A 20870-nucleotide genomic window follows, 5' to 3' on the forward strand; every position below is an offset into this window, starting at 1 on the left:
AGGCTGGGCGCATTTCCGGGCGGACGAGACACAAACACGCGACACGCAAAGCATCCTTCCACGCAGATGCTGCCCTCCACCCTAACAGGTCTCAGCCCTGAAACTTTCCACTGGCACTGGCTCACTTCCACCCCGCCTTGCACGGGGGGAGGAGAAGCGGAGGCGCTTTTTCGAGCAGCTCCGAGGCTGAGGCGATGCGAGGGCCATCCCCGGCTCTGTCCGGAGGGCGGGCTCGCGGGCGCAGGGCCGAGCGGAGAGGCCAGCCCAGGGGGAGCCGCGAAGAAGCAGCGGCAGCGCAGCCCGCCACCTTCGCCTCCCCCCGGCGGCGCCGGAGCCCCCAGAGCCGCTCGGGGCAGAAACGCCGCTGGCTGGAAGCGTGGCGCGCTCGACCCCTCGTGAGGGTCCCTTCCCGCCCCGTCCTGTGATACTCACACGATCCACATGCCGGTGATGCTGAAGGCGGGCAAGGCGATAGGCAGGATCGCCCAGGCGGGCATTTTGGGGCGGAGGCGCGCCCGACAGGGGGAGCTCGCCCGCCTGCCCAGCCAGCGTCCGGTGGGCGCCAGGAGGGAGTCGGCGGCTGCAGCGCGCCTGGCGCCGGCCCCTACCAAAGGCCCTCGGCCCCTTGCGCAGCGGACTGACTGGAGCGCGGGACGACGACGACGACGGCGGCGCCAAAGTCGGCGGGGCTCCAGCCCAGCGGCGGCAGCGGCGGCGGCCAAAGCGTAACTTCCCGCCCCCCGAGGAGGAGGAGCGAGGCCGGCATGGGACGGGGCGACCCCGCCTCGGGGGCCGGTCCCCGCGCGCTGCCCGCCCCGGCTTGGAGAGGTCGGGGAAGGGAGAGCTCTGCGCGCGCTCGTTTGGCCTCAGCGAAATGGAGAGGCTGTGCCTTTCCTGAGGGGAGCGAGCGGCGCGCCAGAAAGCGCCCTTCTTCGGCAGAAGAGGCTCTCCGTCTCTCCCCCTCAAGGCCTGCTTGGTGCTCTTCGCGCTTGCGGCCCGGCGAGGCTTGGAAAGTTACCAGAGAGAGGGAAGTTGAGTTGGCGCTGCTTCTGGCAAATTGCGCGTGTGAGAGGAGAGCGTAGGAAAGTTGTCGGGAGACGAGACAGACCATTGGTCCAGGCGCAAGGTTACCCCAAACTTGGGTCGCCGTCTGATTTTTTGGGACTACAACTCCCATCATCCCTAGCTAGCAAGACCAGTGGTCAGGTGTGATGGGAATTGTAGTTCCAAATTCCCAAACTTTGGGAGACACTGGTCCAGAGTTTCACGGAGTGGGAGCGGTTTCCTCAGCGGGGCTTGAACCTACAGCCCTGCCGCACTCCCGGAAAGAAACTTTGGTTTTAATCTCTCTCTCTCTCCACACAGACACACACATATATATGGATGTAGTGGCCTGGCCTAGCCAAGACTAGGGCAGGGTTTTTTTTCTTTAAAGTGCTGCCACTTTCTCCATTTGGTTACAGGTGGGTTGGAGACCTGTGGATTCAAGTCAGGGTATGATGGTGATTTCTTACCTACCCAGTTTATCAAAAGGTCCCAGGACAGAACTCCTAGAGGCTGAGGTCCCTTCGGCCTCCCCAATAAAATATTTAAGGGGGTCGGGCCCACCAAAGTTGATGGGAATTGCCATTCAAATAGTGGGCCTGTATCATGTCTTGTGGGACTTAGCTTCTCCCCTCACCCCCCCCCCAAATAGTTCAACCTGCAGGACAGGTTACACGTTGCAGCAATTAAAAAATATAGTGCTTAAAATCATTTGAAACAACTTATACTCTATGGATATATCTGCGAAGTCTAGGTGGTAGTGCCCTACTGCTCCTTCCTGGGTGAGAGCAGGGCTCTGGCATTTTAGCCACCTCAACACTCTACAGTGTAGCAACTGTCCTGTCCTGGTAGACAGGGGTTGTCCAACATGCCCCCCTCCCTAGCTCTCGTTGTGCCTTCCCAAAGCTGGGTAAGCAAGGCTTTGGGAAGAGGCATGTCGGCCAATCGGTATTAAAGAAGGATAGAACCTTTTTTATGTATGCTACAGCAGCAGCAAGAATACTCATCGCAAAGTATTGGAAGACACAAGATTTACCCACCAAGGAAGAATGGCAGATGAAGGTGATGGACTATATGGAACTGGTGGAAATGACTGGCAGAATCTGAGACCAGGGAGAAGAATCAGTAGAAGAAGGTTGGAAGAAATTTAAAGACTATCTACAGAAACATTGTAAAATTAAGGAATGTTAGAAGGATGCTGGAATGAAGTTATGTGTTTTTAGAAGTAATGTTATAAAGGAGTATGTAAAAATGGGTTGTCAACAGGCAAGAATGTAAAGTCACAATATATTAAGATAAATGATTAAGATAAAAACAAAGGTGGAAAGGATTTGCTGAATTAACTAACTGAACTAGAATACAAAAAAGGGAGGTGTGAGGTCAAGGAAACAAGTAAATGAAAGTTAAGTTATGAAACTGATTTGTTTTTAATTGTTTTTATTTTTCAGTTTTTTGTAATTTTTTGTTTTATTATCTTTTTCTTACTTTTGTAACGTTTTGAAATTTTAATAAATATTACTTTTTTTAAAAAAGGGAAGAGGCATGAGGGCTGTGACAACTGACAAGGACCTCCTGGGATAGCTCCGTTGATAGAGCCCGGGACTCTTAGTACCAGGCTCATGAGATTGAACCCTACATTGGGCCAAATATTCCTGTATTGCAGGGGGCTGGACTAGATGACCCTTGTGGTCCCTTCCAATTCTGTGATTCTATAACTCCCTCCTAAAGTCTAGTTAACACTTTGTCAGGAAAGAGGTGGAAGGGCTCCAGGACCCTGCCAGAGCCTCACACACCCAGTACCTCAGCTGGCTTTGGGAAGGCAGTGCAAGGGCTGCAAGATGGGAGGGTCAAATTTTGGCCTGGCTCCTTCCCCCCAACCCCCGCCACACAACAAGGCAGTGTGTGTCAGGAGGCAAAAGTAGGCAAACTATCCCCATGCCCACCCCCACTAACCCCCCCTGGCCTATCACCCACTATTCCAACACGCAGCACAAAACCTCCAGATAAAAACCTGGCAAGCCAAAGGTCTACACTGTCTAAAACACTTCTACAAAAACAACAAATCCATGCCAACACAGGAAATACAGGACAAACTAGGGGACACCTAAATACCTTGGCTAACACATCATCAATTTCATGCCTTCTTAAACAAACGATGATGATGACGATGATGGCAGTGTGCGGCCTATGGGCTTTGTGTCAAAGTGGGACGCGGGCGGCGCTGTGGTCTAAACGACAGAGCCTAGGGCTTGCCGATCAGAAGGTTGGTGGTTTGAATCCCCGCGATGGGGTGAGCTCCCGTTGCTCGGCCCTGCTCCTGCCAACCTAGCAGTTTGAAAGCACGCTAGTGCAAATAGATAAATAGGTACCGCTCCAGCGGGTAGGTAAACAGCGTTTCCGTGCGCTGCTCTGGTTCGCCAGAAGCGGCTTAGTCATGCTGGCCACATGACCTAGAAGCTGTACGTCAGCTCCCTCGGCCAATAAAGCAAGATGAGCACCGCAACCCCAATGTCGTCTGCGACTGGACCTAACGGTCAGGGGGTCCCTTTACTTTTACTCTTGTTGCCCCACTTGTTGCCCCACCTCAGAGATGCTTAGCTGTGTAAATCTCTTACTAAACTGAAGACAGAACACTACACGTATAGGTGTAACTCATCAAAGCCCTAGTTCCATGGGAAGGCATATGCTACATGCTTGGTCATCTTGACACATCCGCAGGCCCAAGTATTCTCAGACTGGAGGGGAGGAACCAAAGGAATTAAGACCTGGATCTTTCAGCAGTCTCTTCCCTGCTCCCAGCCACACTTTTAAAAGTAACTGCCATCTGAGAGTAAATTCTGCCTAGCTCATTCACTTCAAATTATTTTGTAAGAAAAAAGACTAATACATATACTGTAACAATAAGTAAATATTAACTCACAACTGGGGAGAAAGGAATTAACCCGCCCATCCCATGTATTGTGACCAAAACCCAAACCCTACACTGCAGTTCTGCTTGAAAAGAGCTTTCTATCAGTGCCAATGGAGGCAGAGTGCTATTGGGGGTGGTCGCCAAAGGCGGAGCCCCAGCTATTTGCACCAAGTCCCAGATCTCTTTCCCCTTCCCCTCCCTTAAAAAAGAGAGACTTTATATGAGAAAAATAGAGAAAGATGGAAAGGAATTGCTGAAACAATTAACAGAAGTGGAATACAAAAAGGGAGGTGAGAGGAGGTTGATGAAACAAGGGAATGAAAGAGTATTGAAATGGTATGATGTACGTTTTTAAACTTGTTGTTTTGTTTTGTTTTGTTTAATGTGTTAAGGTTGTGTTTTGTATTGTTTATATATTGTATTGTTTTTTTCTCTCTTTGTTTTTTCTTCTCATCTTTTTTCTTCTATTTTTTTCTTGTAAGCTCTAAAAGTAATAAATATTTTTTTTTTAAAAAAAGAGAGACTTTGCCTCAGGTGTCAAAATGTCTTGGATTGGCCCTGTTTGGGTAGGGCAATCCACTCTCCGTTTATTATGCGGAGGCTGCACTGTGATTCCAACATATCCCACCTTCAATATCCAATAAAGTACACAGACCCCCAAATTGCTAACCTTCTCCCCCACTTTCATTAGTTGAGTCTTGCAGAATTCAGCACCAAAGGCATCCTAAGGATCCCCCAACCCAAGCATAGAGAGCCTGGGTCCTTCTATTGTTGGAGAACTCCCATCAGACCCTGTTAGTGTGGGCTGGTCAGGGATGATGTTAGCTAGAGAGTACAGCTTCATCATCCCAGCCCTTTTTAAAATCCAGACTGTCATATTTAAAGACATGGGAAAAGGAAGCAACTTGTTTCTTACCATTTCTTACCCGCCCGCCCCCATTTAGGATCTATCTGACGTCTAAGCCAGGTTAATGTTCCAGAATTACTCCACACACAGCCCAAGAAGGGGGACATTCAAGGCATAAGGGAACAGGCTTAGCAACATTTAATGTCTCTTCCAGCAGACCCAAAAGCCAGTCAGACTTTGTGGGCTGTTCTATAACCACTAGGCTACACTTCTATTCCCCCTGCTATTTCACCCACCACCCTCGCATCCCTTCCATCCATTTCCATTTTGACTATAACGCCAGGAAAGAGATCACACCTTCCAGGTCCCACAATAGAAAAGTAGAAGGGTTTTGGTGGACCTCTTTGTAGATTCTTTCGTTCGCTGTCAGAGGTTCCCCACAAGGAGAAAAGTCTGTCTCCATGGCTGGTGCAGCAGCAGCAGCAGCTTGACCTCACATCCTATACACTCCTTAAGGAGGAGGCTGCTGTGCCATAAAGCATGGTGGCACAAGCATGGGAAAACACAGGGAAAATGAAAACACACACAAAAGGAAGAAAACACAGATGCCGAGTGTTTCCAAATGGCCAGTTTATTTTGGTTTGTTTGCAGGGAGGTTAGATGATATTGCATCAAATCAAGCATCCTTCGACACTTTCCAGTGCATTTTTCAGCCACTTTCCTTATTGCAAAATGCCCGTTCTTTGGGGGATGCGGGGGATACAGGAGCTCCAAATTCACTGTACTTGTGCAACCTGAATTTGCCAGTATGCAAAACAAAAACAAAAACCAACAACAGTCTGGAAACACCCCTGGTTCCTCTTGAACCTTAAATCATAAATAATCTTGACCATAAATCATTGTGGTGCTCAAATAAAATCAGGGAAGATGTGAGCCCACCCCTAGGAAGATGCCTTGTGCAGGATTTTCCCATGTATGTGCCTGCATAGTCTACAAAGGGCACAGATCATCACACTCTTCAGCTGCAAAGGCCATTGAATATTAGACACACATGAGAGACTACTTGTCCAACTTGAATGAACATTTATGCTGGTTCTCCAGACCCTCTAGTGGTCATCTTTAATTATGAATATAGTAGTGTTAGTCCATGTAGTAGCCTCCAGATGTTGGTCTGTAACTTACATCAGCCTCAGGCAGCATAATAGCCAATGGTTGGGGTGATCAGAATTTTAGTGAACAGTAACTGGAGAGCAGCACAGAGTCTACCCCTGTTCAATTGTTTACTGCAGCAATAGCCCTGGAACTCCTGAGGAGCAATGAGCAAATTTCTTGTTAGTCACCCTCTATGCTGCACAACACACAATGTCTTCTCTGGTGGAAAAGTGCAACATGTTGAAGTTGATGCTCGGGGAATATACCTCCAGCAGGTGAAGGTTTAAAGGATCCAGTTGCACATTTAATCAGATACAGCAGATCTTTGAAAAAAGCCATCACAAATTCAGTTTACCTTGTGTTCTTGTGTGCACTGTGGAAGACCTACCCAGTCACATTACTTTGCCCTTACAGAGCCATGTTTCTAGCTGTCAGGGAGGCCAGCTCTTTTTGGTGTTTTTCAAGCATAGATTCCACTCTTTGCCAAGACCTCTGTGGCAGAGGTACACAATGCCATCATCTCCACCGTCAAAATAGGTACCTCTACCAGCTATAATCTCTGAACAATTTTGCTGACTTTTAAAGTTTCCTTAGCCAGTTCTTCAATAAGGGCAGAAATACACAGCCGCAGTTTAATTGCCCAAGAAAAGAGCTTACATGTAGACACTAATCTTCTGACTTTACTGTCAGAGGAAGGAGTTCCCTAAAAGCAGTTTTAACTGACAAAACAAAACCAAGGCTTTGTAGCACAAACGGTGCAAAAGATTGGCATGAGTTCTGATAGGTGCTTTCCTATCTGGTCCACAGCGCAGCATCCCTTCCTTCACCTCCACCCCAAATGCATGTTTTGGGTACTTCCTCATTCTATATCCTTCTCTTTATTATACTAGAACTCTGCACCACTCAATAACACTTGATTGAATAAGTATTCTGCATCCACTGCCAAACAGCACGTAACACACACACAGAATTCACTGCCACATGTTGTGTTGATGGTCACTCGCCTGGCCAACACTTAAAGGAGGATCAGGCAAACTGATCCAAGCCTATCAGTTGTTATTAAGCCACGACCACAAACTAGAATCTCCATTTTCAGAGACAGCCTCAGAACACCACTTGCTTGGGCAGGGGCAACTAACACAAGAAGAGAGGGGTGTTGTTTTCTTGCCCTGCATGTCAGATTCCTGGATAAATTTCTGGGCAGTGTTGGTAACTATTAGATCCGCCCTTCGTCTGATTCAGTGGAACTCTTGTAACATAGAATTAATTGCCACAAGATGTAGTAATGACCACAAGCAGAGATGGCTGCTTTAAAAAGTCTCTGCCATTAGGTGCAATAGCTGAATGACAGTTCAGTTTGCAAGCAGAATATTCCAGAATGCTCTATGCATCTTGATTCCCTGCTGGTGATCTTCCATCGGCATCCAAGTTTCTGTTGTGATAAGTGGAATGCTGAACTACATGGACCTTGCTCTGATCCTGCAAGACAGCTCTTGTATTCATAGGTAAATATTCTGCAAATAACTGCTGACTCTTAAAAGCAAACAAATGTTTCGGGGACAATCCTCTTGTTCACATTTGTCTTTACCCTGAGCAACTATACCTCATTCTTCCTGCACCAGTTGTTGCATTCTCAAACTGCAATTACTTTCAATTCACATAACGATTAAAATACATTAATAGGGTGATTGGAGCTAATCACAAGAGTCTTGTCAAACACACGCATTGAGCTGGAAAGAAACTGCACTCTTTGGGTCATTTGTATAAGCAGAGAGGATCCCTATGCTTACTTCAGCAAACTCTGGATGTTCTTATCAGGTAGAGGCTGAACACAAACCTGTGATAAACAGTTTCATAGCAATGGATTGCACTAAAAAATGTTTTCTCCAGCTGGGATGTTAGAACTGGGTGGACACGTTTTGTGAAAGTGGCCTTTTAATGCTACTCAAGTTCAAAAGTGTATCAGGAATTTCAGCAGTTTTAAGGTGGGAAAGATTAAGTAACAGGCTTAATGGTGGTCTACATACTCGGTAGAATGGAACAGTGTGGAGGATGCTGTATGTATGGCTTCCCTATGAGGGATTGACAAACCTTCTCATTCTCGGTTTCTCTGAGTTTGTCATCTTTACAATCTTAAGTTCAGTTTGTTCAATCTTCACATATGCTTGCATTTTTTACAAAAAGAATATTTGTGAAAATTCATAACACTTTGGTGCATTTATACCCACGCATCCATTTCTCTATGCCATTTTGCCTAATGTACAAATTTTTGCAAGCAATCTGTCTTAGCAGAATGCCATTGCTAATGTTCTTTCCCGCTTATATAGACAGACATGTTTGCACGCACATCTTTGTAATATGTGCACTAATATGGGCAATTAGGAGATCAGCTGGTATCACACAGAGGGGCAGACTTGACCCCGAAGCCTTCATAATTGCTAATCCCTACTTTACTGTGACAGAAATTGGATTCTAGCCACACTGCGATTGAAGGCAACAATTTTGTGGTGCACACACACACACAAATCTGTATTCCTTCCTAACTGCAACCTAGGAGTGCTCTGCCAAGTCTCAAGTGTGAGAAAGGGGAGAGGGGGATGTTGAGGGGAAACAGCCCCCTGGCCATTCATCCTGAAACCCCAAGTAATGTTTGCTTATTACTGGCTTGGAGTAACTGGCTGTCTTGCCTAATCTCCTTTTCAGTGCATCACAGGCAGTACTGTCGGGAAAGGCAGAATAGACTGAGGCGGTAGAGAGGAAGGCACTCCAGGCTGTGCACTCCATGTGCTCATGGGATGCACATGCTCCACCGCAACATGCCTGAGTGGGCATCAAGCAGATTGGTGAGTGAGGAGCAGGGTGGTGTCAACGGACTGTATGCGCCACCATGTGGGCTTACCTAATGGCAACAATAGACAATTGGCCATCTGCAGCACCTCCAACACCCTGAAGGAACACCTGAAAAGGCTGGATTGGCTGAGTCCCCAAGATAGGGACAAGAACCTCATGTCCGTGAGGAGCTATCATCAATTGTTAAGGGTGATAAAACATGCACGCCCTCAAACGGCATCAAAATATGAATGTGGTAGGAGAATATAAAATATTTGAGGGGGTCGCCCCCCCCAAGTTGATAGGCATTCAAATGGTGGGTGTGGCACATCATGTGACTGATTATATGGGGGGGCGGCTTACCTGGGATCCCCAATATTTTATTCAAGTTGGCACCCCTGGTGGGGGAGGGATGGGGCGGGGGAGAAGAACTGCTAAGCCAAAATAATTCATTTACAGGTCATATTTATTCCACTGTAAAAAGTCAATAGACTCCTTATATATATATACACACACACACAGTCACCTGCCGTTCCACACAGTAGACACTGGCTTCAGTTCCCAATGGGATTCTGCAATAAATGTGGAGAATTTTAGCCTAATGCATAAGAGGAAGGAAGCACTAGATGAGACACATTTCGCTCTGCTTTTGTGCTAAGAGGCCAGAGGTGCAGGAGGGGGTAACAGCATCCTCCTAAAGTGAAAGCGACCAGAAGGAAAATTTAGCAGCCTGTTCCCAATTGAGTTAGAGCATCATGTACGGCCAATTCCTGCCCGCTCCCAGAAGCCTCTCACTTTATCGGGCACTAATCAATCAAGTCTAGTTATCTTGTGAGATTGTGAGTGCAAGCAAAGAATGCCTGGAGGGCACCCAGTGAGATTTAACTGAAAGGAGGAGAGCTTTCAGTACAAGAGTTAGTCAAGGTGGTACAGTTCGCTCAGCACTGCAGAGGTTCCCCTTCCCTGTCCTGGGCCCAGGCCTCTGCTTCCTGTCCCACATTCTCTGGTCTTGTCCGGTGGGCAGATATTTCCCCCCCAGCTCTCGCTACCCAGCAGAGTAGCTGAAGAGTACCCTGAAGAGTCAAGCCAAAGAGTGGCGATAGGAAAAGTCACATTCTCAAGTCAATGCCAAAGAATATAGGCAAGCAAATATCCGTAATAGGAGCGTCTCTGCTTAATTTCCTAGGGAATATAGCTCCTCTGCTCCACTCTGCAGGAAATGCCTACCTTCTTTCTTTTCTTTTAGATCACAGGCAGCAGAAGGTGTGTGCTGAAAAACGGACTGCTGCCCCCTAACTCTAAAGAGAAGAGAAGCTGGCCATCACCCACACAGAGATTGCCTCTGCACAAAAGGAGCCAAGGGCCATGGAACAGATGAGCTGGGATGGAAATTTTGGCCTTAGGTCCACTGGGGAGGACAGCCACATTGCAAAGTGGCCTTCCACACTTCTGCTAGGGTCTTCCCTACAGCAATCATGGCTTCTACCAGACAGAGCATCCTGTACCACCATCACCCCTGCAGCCAACTGTCCTCTTTACTCCTCTCCTCAGTTGACTTCAGAAGCTGTCATGGGGTCAGTCGGCCGCTGGGAGGCCAGAAGAGGCACAGGAGAGGTGGCCTCTATGAGTGCTGGGTTCAGAATAATAGGCAGAGTCATAGGTGGCACTCCCACCTGCAAGGGGGAGGCCAGAGGCTGAAGAATAAGAGGTTGCTGTGCCACCGCTTGAGGTGCATCTTTCGCCGAGCTCACTTTCACAGGTGCTGCTGCTGGAGGGTGGAACTGTGGTCCAGAGAGACTGGAACTGCTTGGAACTGAAGCCGTCTCAGGGTCTGCTGAGAGAAGAGAACAGATTTTTCACTTGTTCAAGAGGAAAATTTGTCACCAGATAATATGTTCCATGGGGACACAGGTGGTGCTGTGGGTTAAACCACAGAGCCTAGGACTTGCCGATCAGAAGGTCGGCGGTTCGAATTCCCGCAACGGGGTGAACTCCCATTGCTCTGTCCCTGCTCCTGCCAACCTAGCAGTTCAAAAGCACATCAAAGTGCAAGTAGATAAATAGGTACCGCTCTGGCGGGAAGGTAAACAGCGTTTCCGTGTGCTGCTCTGGTTTGCCAGAAGCAGCTTACTCATGCTGGCCACATGACCCAGAAGCTGTACACCTTCTTTCTTGGCCAGTAAAGCGAGAGGAGCGCCACAAACCCAGAGTCGGCCACGACTGGACCTAATGGTCAGGGGTCCCTTTACCTTTACCTAATATGTTCCATGACCTTCCCAAGCTTCACCTAGCTCACTCTTGGTGTGTATAAAGGTAAAGGTACCCCTGCCCGTACGAGCCAGTCGTGTCCGACTCTAGGGTTGCGCGCTCATCTCGCTCAAGAGGCCGGGAGCAGGCTCCATCCGAAGACACTTCCGGGTCACGTGGGCAGCGTGACGAAGCTGCAACTGGCAAGCCAGCACCAGTGCCGCACACGGAAACGCCGTTTACCTTCCCGCTATAAAGCGGTACCTATTTATCTACTTGCACTTACGGTTACTTTCGAAGTGCTAGGTGGGCAGGAGCTGAGGCCGAACGACAAGAGCTCACCCCACCGCGTGGATTCAAACCGCCGACCTTACGATCAGCAAGTCCTAGGCACTGAGGTTTTAACCACAGCGCCACCCGTGTATAAGTACACACAAATCATTCCTTTTTCTCTTGGTTTCTTTTCACTCCCTGTTCCAGGGACCGCAATATCTCAAGGACTGCCTCTTTCCATATGAACCTACCCAGACCCTGAGATCATCTTCTGAGGCCCTCCTTCGTGTGCCCCCTCCTCGAAAGGTTTGGAGGGTAGCAACACAAGATCGGACCTGCTCTGCAGTGGCTCACCAAAGGTGGAATGCTCTCCCCAGGGCAGTTCGTCTGGCACCTTCATTATACATCTTTAGACGCCAGGCAAAATTTCAACCAGGCCTTTGGTTGATCCTGTTTACATCCTATGCCCTTTTAAAATGTGTGGGGGTTTTTTTGGGGGGGTAGCTACTGGGTTGTTGTTTTTATTTTTATTAGGTATTATGTGGTTTTATATCTTGATTTTATACTGTGAACTGCCATGAGACCCCCAGGTATAGGGCGGTATATAAATTCAATAAATTAATAAATCATCGTTGTCATCATCATCATCATCATCATCGCACTGCCTCTTCAGTCTCCCCATGTGACGTGCCTCTTCCAATTCCTATGCTAGTTTCCCATTCTGCTTCTCATTCTGCATATATTTGTTTCTTTAACTCTACACCTTTAGCAGCTCAACAGATTCCTGCCCTCTTAAATCGTTTTACCCATTCTTCCTTGCTGCTCCTTAGGCTGGAACTCCCAAAACACAAACACATGTGACGCCAACTCTTTCTCGCCTTCAAACCTCACCCTGAAACTCATCTTTTATGAGAATGCTTTGGCTTAACCTCTAACTGAAGCTTAAGCAGTGCAACTGAATTTTCTCTCTTTTATCCAGCGCTACCTCTTCTTGGTCTAGCTCCATCTTTAACCCTTCAGCCGGCAGTCAAAAGCACTTTTAGTCAGACAAGCCTGTGGCCTCATTACCCACCTCGTTAAAGCATCTGTAAATATACAAATTGATGCATTTTACTGATGTTTTTACCTACTTGTTTTTATTTTTACTTTGTATTTTACTGCTGTTAATCACCCTGAGCACCATTTAGCGGAAAAGAAGAATATAAAATTAACAAATACGGATTCCTATCCTCTGTTTGCTGTACTTCCCACATTCTAAGACTTTAGACTGTAAGCAACCTGGAACAGGGATATGTTTGTTGCTGGTTTGTTGTTTGTTTAACTTGCATTAGTTTGTAAAGCATCATGTTCAGTGATGAGGAGATTTGAAAAATTAGTCATGCAATACTGCTGCTGCTGTTACTACTGCCACCAGTTTGCAGCAAAAAAGAGATCTGGTCCCACCCCTAAGACAGAAAAGGATCAGCTGCAGGGGGTTTGTTTCCTCGCTGCCTGCCTGAAAAGGTGGCAAACTCTCGTTTCTGCCACCGGCTAGGTGACATAGGCCACTTGCTTCTCAGGAAGAATATGGCAAGAAGACAAACATGATCCCATTCATCAGCCAGTGAAACGACACCTCTCCAATGCTTGCTTCCTCTTCCTCTTCTCATTCCTTTTATATCATGTCTATTAGATTGTGGTGGTGGTGATAGAAGCAGCTCATTCTTGCAGGAACTGTAGGACTTACCAATGGCCGCCAGCTCAGGAGACTTCTCAGAGGGCGCTGAATGGGTGGCAGTCCTTGTATCCCCTCCAGGGGAATGTGGCAGGGAAGATACTGTTGGTTTGGAAGGATGCATCTCTGTTGGTAAGGTAGGAACTGGGTCTAAATAAAAACAGCAAGCAAAAGAGAAAAAAAAAGATTATACCTGTCGAGGAAAAAGGCTTTCCCTTAAATCAAGACTGCGGGCTCCCACTCATGTCAGATCAGGCTGCTCTGGCAACACGGGACAAGACTATACACACCAACCCACACACGAGTATTCTCTGCTTTGACAAGACATCAGGAGTCTATTCTAGCAAGATCTGGGCAACAGCCCCGCTCCCCAATAGTCTGCATCATCAAGGGAACCAAGGCATGAACTGTGGTGTGAATCTTAACTTAGCCATCAGGACTGTTTGTGCCCAGGCATCTTTTCAGGCAAAGAAAGCAAAAGATGCACAACACTGGTTTTGGGATTGGCTTGGAGCTCCATTTCTGTTGCTGTCTAGTAAAGCCTCAGATCTACTGCATTCTAGGGTCCATCTCAAGCCCCGAGCACTGGCTCCTTTCGGCAAGGAGCACAAGAAAAGGGGGAAAGAAATGCCTTAAGAGAACAAAATGAAAAGGAGAACAGGCTCTGGTGCTCATTGATGAAAAACTCTTTATTGCAGCTCAACACATTTCAGAGTAAAACACTGCCCCTTCGGGAGCTTGAAAAACCTGTGTTATTAATGTTCAAAAACACCTTGTACTCAAACTCTAACCAACTCAAGAACCAGCTTGAAAAAGTAGGAATGCAATCCTCGCCATCTATACTGAACTAGGTTTACAAGTTGGTTAGATTTGAAGAATAAGGTGGCTTGGAATTTTAAGAACTCGCACATTTTTTAAGGTCCTGAAGGAGTTTTACTACCAAACATGCTGAGCTAAAATAAAGAGCTTTGCATCAGTGAGTAACTAAGGATGCTTTCTTGGTTTGTTTCATTTCTTTCTGCAAGGAACCTTGCATGGCCACTTCTACATACCCCCAAGTGCCTCTCTCAGAAGCTTGCTCACAGATTCTAAACATAACACAAAGACAACCTCTCCAGGGGTGGGGGTGTCTGCTCCCCCAGGTATCATGGAATAACCCCACCACTTGGCCTTCCATCATATATGTCATCTCTTTCATCTGTACCACACCGACTTGCATTTATTCGTGCAAGGTTCAATGTTTTTCCATCGAACCTGCTGAGCCACAGATTTTCCAAGGGTTTGGTGTCTCCGCTATGCGAGTGTGACGGGAAAACAGTTGAATCTCTTCCACATATAATGTTCAACTGTCCCTTACATAGCATAGCCAGGACTAAATTCCTGGGTCCTGCTTTACTGCGCTTGGTTGGCAGGCCTGTTGAGTCACATGCCGCACTGCTTTTGCAGGATACAGATCCTTCTGTAACTCTGCAGGTGGCGAGATTCCTGAATGCGGTTATCTCACACACAAAAACCACCAAAAAACAACATCAACAACAAAAACTAATCGGACAGTTATGATGAGAGTGCATGACGGATCTCGTCTCCAGTTCTCCTTTTTCTGGGAACCGTCCCTTGGATCTTTCCGGGCCCCAAGCTGTTATTTGTCACTGCTCAATGACCCACCCTTGCATCGTGGTGTTCCCCTTCTGTTGTTAGATGTATTGGTTTTTATGTTTCTGTGCTTTTAGGTTTGTACACATTTTATGGGCTAATAGCCGTAAATAAATAAATTTGATTTGATTTGGTTGGCTTGCATACCTTGGATGACTGTCTGTTTGAAGAGCTCATCCCTCAGTTTTGGCAGAAAGCAATCTATGCGTTCCCAGGTGATCTCCCAGAGATCAGAGTAGCCTGTTCGTGAGTCAGCACTGTGGAATATTCCAGCCGTGTCCATTACTAGCAGCATATTTTTCAGTGATTCAGGGATGGCCTCTGGCTGCAAGGCAAGACATAGCTAAGAGCTAAAATCTGAGATCCTGTACACTTTCTTCCTTCTGAATCAAGTCCTCTTTTTTAGATCACTATCAGAGGTTAACATGGGGCTGGATCACTGGAAGACCAAGAAGGGTGGAAAGGCTCAGAGGGGTGTTAACATGCACTTCAGACATGGGCCTACCAAGTAGAGATCCTAGAAACCCGAAGGGGCAGCAAATACATACCAACAAGTCACTGGATCCAGAATGCATGTATTTGTCCATGAAATCCAGAATTGTCAGCCATAGTGCAGCAAAGGTTGGGAGGGAGAGCAGTGGAGACAAGTGCTGCAGAAAGACCTAGGATAGAACAGAAGATCACACGGTAAGCATATAGCATGAGAGGAAGAGGGACCTAAGGTGACTGCTCTGACACCACAGGGTATGCTTAAGGTTATTTTAAAGCCCTAAATGACCTCTGTCCAGTATACCTGAAGGAGGATCTCCACCCCCATCGTTCTGCCCAGACGCTGAGGTCCAGCACCGAGGGCCTTCTGACGGTTCCCTCACTGCAAGAAGCCAAGTTACAGGGAACCAGGCAGAGGGCCTTCTTGGTAGTGGCACCCGTGGAACGCCCTCCCACCAGATGTCAAAGAGATAAACAGCGACCAGACTTTTAGAAGACATCTGAAGGCAGCTCTGTTTAGGGAAGCTTTTAATGTTTAATAGACTATTGTATTTTAATATTCGGTTGGAAGCCGCCCAGAGTGGCTGGGGAAGCCCAGCCAGATGGGCAGGGTATAAATAATAAAATTATTAGTATTATTATTATTCCTAGACAGCTCTGCCCTGTTAAAGGACTCCAAACCCTGGGAATGCTGTGCCACACTTGGGCCCAAAAGCTTGTTTAGGGCCTCTTGTAAAAAATCACCAGACCATGTGGCCACAATGCTTAAATCCTGAGAGAGTAATCAATTTAATGAAATGAACAAGGTTCACACTACAGTATGAACAAGGTTCACACTACATTCTTAACACAGATGGCCAGAATTAATACAGGCAGGGTGATATTACTTCGAAATGTTGTTAAGCTTTAAATTCTGTGTATATATATATTGGGGGGGGGTGTGTCCTGCACAAGCAGGGTTGTCTTTTTGCAAGTTATCCTTTCATTTCAACTGTAAAGGTGAAAATGTAGTAACTTAAAATAAATCCTCTCTGGCTCCTTAAAGCTTGTTAGCCAACCACAGGGAGCTAAAACAAAGTCGTCACCCTGCTACAGAGATTGCAGGTGAAGTACATATAAACAGAAAAAGTTACTAGGAGAATAGACTTTGTTTTTGTTTAGTGACAGTGAATTCAGGGCAGGAGGCTACTACACCACTTCCCACTGGGAATGGGGACACCAGTTCAAAGGAAGGTAGCAATTCAAAGTGGAGACACTGGGTGTCTCCTGAAAGCCCCAGTTCAAGTCTGCTCCTCCCCACTCCCTAATGGGCATAGTCAGAGGGACCTTTAAAGTGATGTACTGGATGCAGGTGGCGCTGTGGGTTAAACCAGAGCCTAGGACTTGCCGATCAGAAGGTCAGCGGTTCAAAGCCCCGCAAAGGGGTGAGCTCCCGTTGCTCGGTCCCTGCTCCTGCCAACCTAGCAGTTCGAAAGCACGTCAAAGTGCAAGTAGATAAATAGGTACCGCTCCAGAGGGAAGGTAAACGGCATTTCCGTGCACTGCTCTTTTTCGCCAGAAGCAGCTTAGTCATGCTGGCTACATGACCCGGAAGCTGTATGTTGGCTCCCTCGGCCAGTAAAGCGAGAGGAGCGCCGCAACCCCAGAGTCGGTCACGACTGGACCTAATGGTCAGGGGTCCCTTTACCTTTTCCTTACTTAACATTAGAAAGCTTTGCTCTCTGAAAAGTAAGAGGCCTCGCACCTTGGAGAGGAGAGTAGAGGCTCTCATTCTGGTCTCCTCCATTCCACCGACGTCCGCAGGGCTGATATTTTCTAGGAGTTTGGTCAGCAAAGGAAACAGCACCTATTATCCAAGATAAACAGCAGACTGGTAAATAAGGACAGGAGGCAAAATATAGTAGGGGTTGAGAGCAAGAAGCTTGCCTGCAGCCTGACTTTTTCTAGGGGACAGCAGATGATCACAACAACATAAAGATTATTAGGAATGGGTCCAGAGGGACAAAGAAAAATAAGGTTGCCCTAAGACAAATCACCTCCTCCAATGATGATGCAACTATATCAATTCTCCTTGAACTGCTCTTCACCCTAGCTAGTTTGCTATTGACTTATATGGATGCACATCTTCCAGTGAATTGGTTGCAACTGAGGGAGGCAAGATGCAGAGGCTCACTGAAGGTCTGTGCTGACCATGGCTGATGGGAACTGTAGTCCAGAGCATCAGGAAAGCACCAGGTTGGCAAATGCTATGCAAGTAGGAATTTGCTGCCTACTTACAACTATGTTGTAAAGCAGTAGTAGGCAACCTAAGGCCCGTGGGCCGGATGCGGCCCAATCGCCTTCTCAATCCGGCCCACGGACGGTCCAGGAATCAGTGTGTTTTTACATGAGTAGAATATATCCTTTTATTTAAAATGCATCTCTGGTTTATTTGTGGGGCATAGGAATTTGTTCATATTTTTTTCAAAATATAGTCCGGCCCACCACATGGTCTGAGGGATGGTGGACCGGCCCACGGCTGAAAAAGGTTGCTGACCCCTCCTGTAAAGGGTCTGCATGTCCTGCCTCCTATTGGATTTTTCAAATTTGAAGTGGGAAAACTCAGCTCGCCCTCAAAGGAGATGAAAGCCCCCTCCTCTCCCAAGCCTTCAGAACTGGAAAAAAATAGGATTTATTGCTGTTTCTACTTGAAATAGGGGCAGTCCCTTCTATCAGATGTGTAATATATGCTTTGAACCTGCCTAGATTTTCAAATGTACAGGTGAGATACCTTTTAGATAAAGGAAAACAGAGCACTTGTTCTATTTGCCTTGAACATTTAGCCTTTCATCTGTGTACCTTAATAAATTGGGACCTTAATAAATAAATTGGTCCGTTTGCAGCCCAGAAAACTCTCCCTCATGCCTGACCATTGTTCTGCATTGCCACTTACCAGGATAGCAGATAAAGAGTGTGTGGTTGAGCCTTGCCCAGTGATGACCAGGCAGATCTACTGTCTCACCTTCAACAAATCTCTCAGATGTCCTCCCTGCCTCAAGAAGTATATTTTGCCAGGGGAGGAAAAAGACTAGGAGGTGGAAGCAAGTTACACAGTATAAATTGCGCCACAACTCAGCAAGGTTTTGGGTCAGGAGAAGTCCTATCTTCCTCCACAGATAGGACTCCTCCATTGCCTCCTTTGGAAAGATGAGCCCATTTGCAAGCATTGCCAATGTAGGCATATAACAATACCTTATTGAAACAGGATTCCCACTCTAAGGCATCCAGAGCCTGCAGGTCATGCACAAGGAGAGCCCGCTGAAGGTAGGTCAGTGCCTGCATCCGCACCTGTCGCCTTGCATCACAACACAGGCAGGCAATACCTACAAAGAGCGCAAGTTAAAATGAGAGGGAGAATCTTCATTCTGCACCAAGCAACTCCAGCCCTTGCTTACATCCTTCACGCAACCTCCTCAAAAGCACAGAACCGTTCGATGCTTATTAAATGTAGTCCTGGACCAGCATAGAGCCCTGGGTTTCCACAACAGCACAGTTGAAAAATGAATCTGTCACAGCAACCCATGGGCCTGTCACATAGAAATATAATTTACTCCATTACAATCCTGAGTTGCTGTCATGTTTCTGGAGGGCTGTAATCTAGAGAACTGTTTGCGTGAGCCATTCAAATCAGATGTTCCAGTGTGTAGCGAATCAGAAGAATCACAGTAGGGAGTCCACCAGGACCAATAAGGAAAAGTTTATCATATTTTGGCATAAAAATCTTTCTTAAAAGCAAAGGGGGAATACTATTTGAGCTTCTCAAAGTGCAGTGAAAGTAAATAACAGGGTCGGTAGCAAGGTGCTTACTAGCAAAAGGCAGCTTAATCATGCTACTAGATTTGAATGGAAACTCCCTTCAAAAAATGCATGTGTGAGACTGGCATAGAATATCAAGCACATATAATGAGCCCAGTCTCTGCTTTGGTGAACACACATCTGAAGCTGCTCTTAACGTGTTCTGAATATGTGTTCTGAAGGCAGCCCTGTTTAGGGAAGTTTTTAATGTTTGATGTTTTATCACGTTTTTAATATTCTGTTGGGAGCTGCCCAGAGTGGCTGGGGAAACCCAGCCAGATGGATGTGGTATGAATAATAAAGTGATGATGATGATGATGATGATTAACACAGGGCGCTTAGCAACATTTTTTTTTGTTTTTGTTTACTATCACTCTTCCCTTAAAGTGTATTACTTCAACTGCCTCATGTCCAATTCTGATGCATGTGGCTGCTATCTTCTAGTCCAGGGCGATCCAATACGCAACCTAATGCTCAAGGCCTTTTTTGGCAACATTTGACACCCCTCCCTGGCCCTCACACTGCCTTTTCAAAGCCATGTAAGCAAGACGCTGGGCTTTGGGAAGGAAGCTTGAGGGCTCTGACAGGGTCCTAAAGTCCTCCTATCTCCTTCCCAAAGCCTCGTTAGCACTTTACCAGCTTGGGGAAGGAGATGTGAGGGCTCTAGGACCCTGCCAGAGCCTCATACATTCTTCACAAAGCCCAGCACTTTGCTTAGCCAGCTTGAGGAGGGCAGTGTGAGCGCAGGGTGGGGTGGTGAGACAAATTTTGCCCTTGCTCTCCTCCCCCTGCAGCTTCCATATCAAAGTTCTCTTGCAGCCCACTTGATATGAAAAGCCGGACCACCCTGTTCTTGTATGCTAGGATAGGCTAGGCTTACCTTGCAGTAATGGGCACCAGCAATTGGCCCATAACGTCTGAGAGTCTGCTTCAATTTTCTTTCCCGCAGCCTCCAGATGGTGCTGCTCTTCAGCCCAAGAGCTATAGATGGTGGCAGCTCGTGTGTGAAGGGTGTGCATCAGGTCCAGCAGCTGCAATAGAAGAGGTAAGTTGGCAACATACAACCTGCCTATCTATGAACAACATGAAAACAAGCCACCATCAATGTTCAGAATGGAAGAAAAGCAATGACCTGTTATCGTGGTTGTGTCCAAACAAATCTGATTATCAGAAGGGGAAGAAACAGGGCAATCACCCAGGCTTGAGGGAATAAGCCTACAAGTACAGTTGTACCTCAGGTTAAGTACTTAATTCGTTCCGGAGGTCCGTACTTAACCTGAAACTGTTCTTAACCTGAAGCACCACTTTAGCTAATGGGGCCTCCTGCTGCTGCCGCCGCACCGCCAGAGCCCAATTTCTGTTCTCATCCTGAAGCAAAGTTCTTAACCTGAAGCACTATTTCTGGGTTAGCGGAGTCTTTAACCTGAAGCGAATATAACCTGAAGCGTATGTAACCTGAGGTACCACTGCATATGAACATGTTCAGCAGTTCCAACTGATTCTTGGTTTGATTAAGGAAATCATAATCTATAGGAAGGGAATTCCTATTTTTAATTTCTCACTCTTCTAGAATATCTGGTTGGGTGTGTTACTCTGTATTAAAATACAGATTCATAGCAAAATGCCCCCATAACCCCAAAAAGAGACAGAACCATGCAGGCAAGAACTAAGGCATTTTTAAATTCCCACAGAAAGGAACACTGCACCCACACCAACCCTCTGGACACTTTCCAGAGGTACCCCCCCCACAGCCCGCCCAACTACCTGCATCCCTCTAACCAAAGGGTGTAGCAACTTCAGTTTTGTATGGTCATGATTTTCTCCCTAGGATTCCCATGGCTGGGCTAAATCTATAAAGTATGAGTGCAGGCTCAATA

The 20870-nt window shown here is 46.9% G+C and overlaps 2 protein-coding genes across 23 annotated transcripts in view; both read right to left on the reverse strand.

Moving 5' to 3' along the window:
- The window catches only part of NFKB2 (nuclear factor kappa B subunit 2), an 80960-nt gene extending 80382 nt beyond the window's left edge, over positions 1 to 578 (reverse strand). Inside the window, exon 1 of the mRNA XM_083738309.1 lies at positions 433 to 578. Coding sequence (XP_083594435.1) covers positions 433 to 497 — 65 coding nt within the window. The 5' untranslated portion in view covers positions 498 to 578. The remainder of the gene's footprint in view (positions 1 to 432) is intronic.
- Positions 579 to 9231: 8653 nt separating this feature from the next.
- Positions 9232 to 20870, reverse strand: part of GBF1 (golgi brefeldin A resistant guanine nucleotide exchange factor 1) — an 84233-nt gene continuing 72594 nt past the window's right edge. For 7 of the 22 annotated variants that reach the window (XM_083738205.1, XM_083738201.1, XM_083738203.1 and 4 more), the window contains 8 exons: positions 19874 to 20024; positions 18391 to 18521; positions 16904 to 17005; positions 15219 to 15332; positions 14818 to 14995; positions 13030 to 13167; positions 10457 to 10614; positions 9232 to 9355 (listed from right to left, as the gene is read on the reverse strand). In XM_083738205.1, coding sequence (XP_083594331.1) covers positions 9338 to 9355; positions 10457 to 10614; positions 13030 to 13167; positions 14818 to 14995; positions 15219 to 15332; positions 16904 to 17005; positions 18391 to 18521; positions 19874 to 20024 — 990 coding nt within the window. In that variant the 3' untranslated portion in view covers positions 9232 to 9337. Of the gene's footprint in view, positions 10618 to 13029; positions 13168 to 14817; positions 14996 to 15218; positions 15333 to 16903; positions 17006 to 18390; positions 18522 to 19873; positions 20025 to 20870 lie in introns of all 22 variants that reach the window. The other 15 variants (XM_083738195.1, XM_083738210.1, XM_083738192.1 and 12 more) reach the window with 3 other exon arrangements.

The sequence above is a fragment of the Podarcis gaigeae genome (assembly GCF_964106915.1).
Source record: "Podarcis gaigeae genome assembly, chromosome: 5".
Classification (NCBI taxonomy): domain Eukaryota; kingdom Metazoa; phylum Chordata; class Lepidosauria; order Squamata; family Lacertidae; genus Podarcis; species Podarcis gaigeae.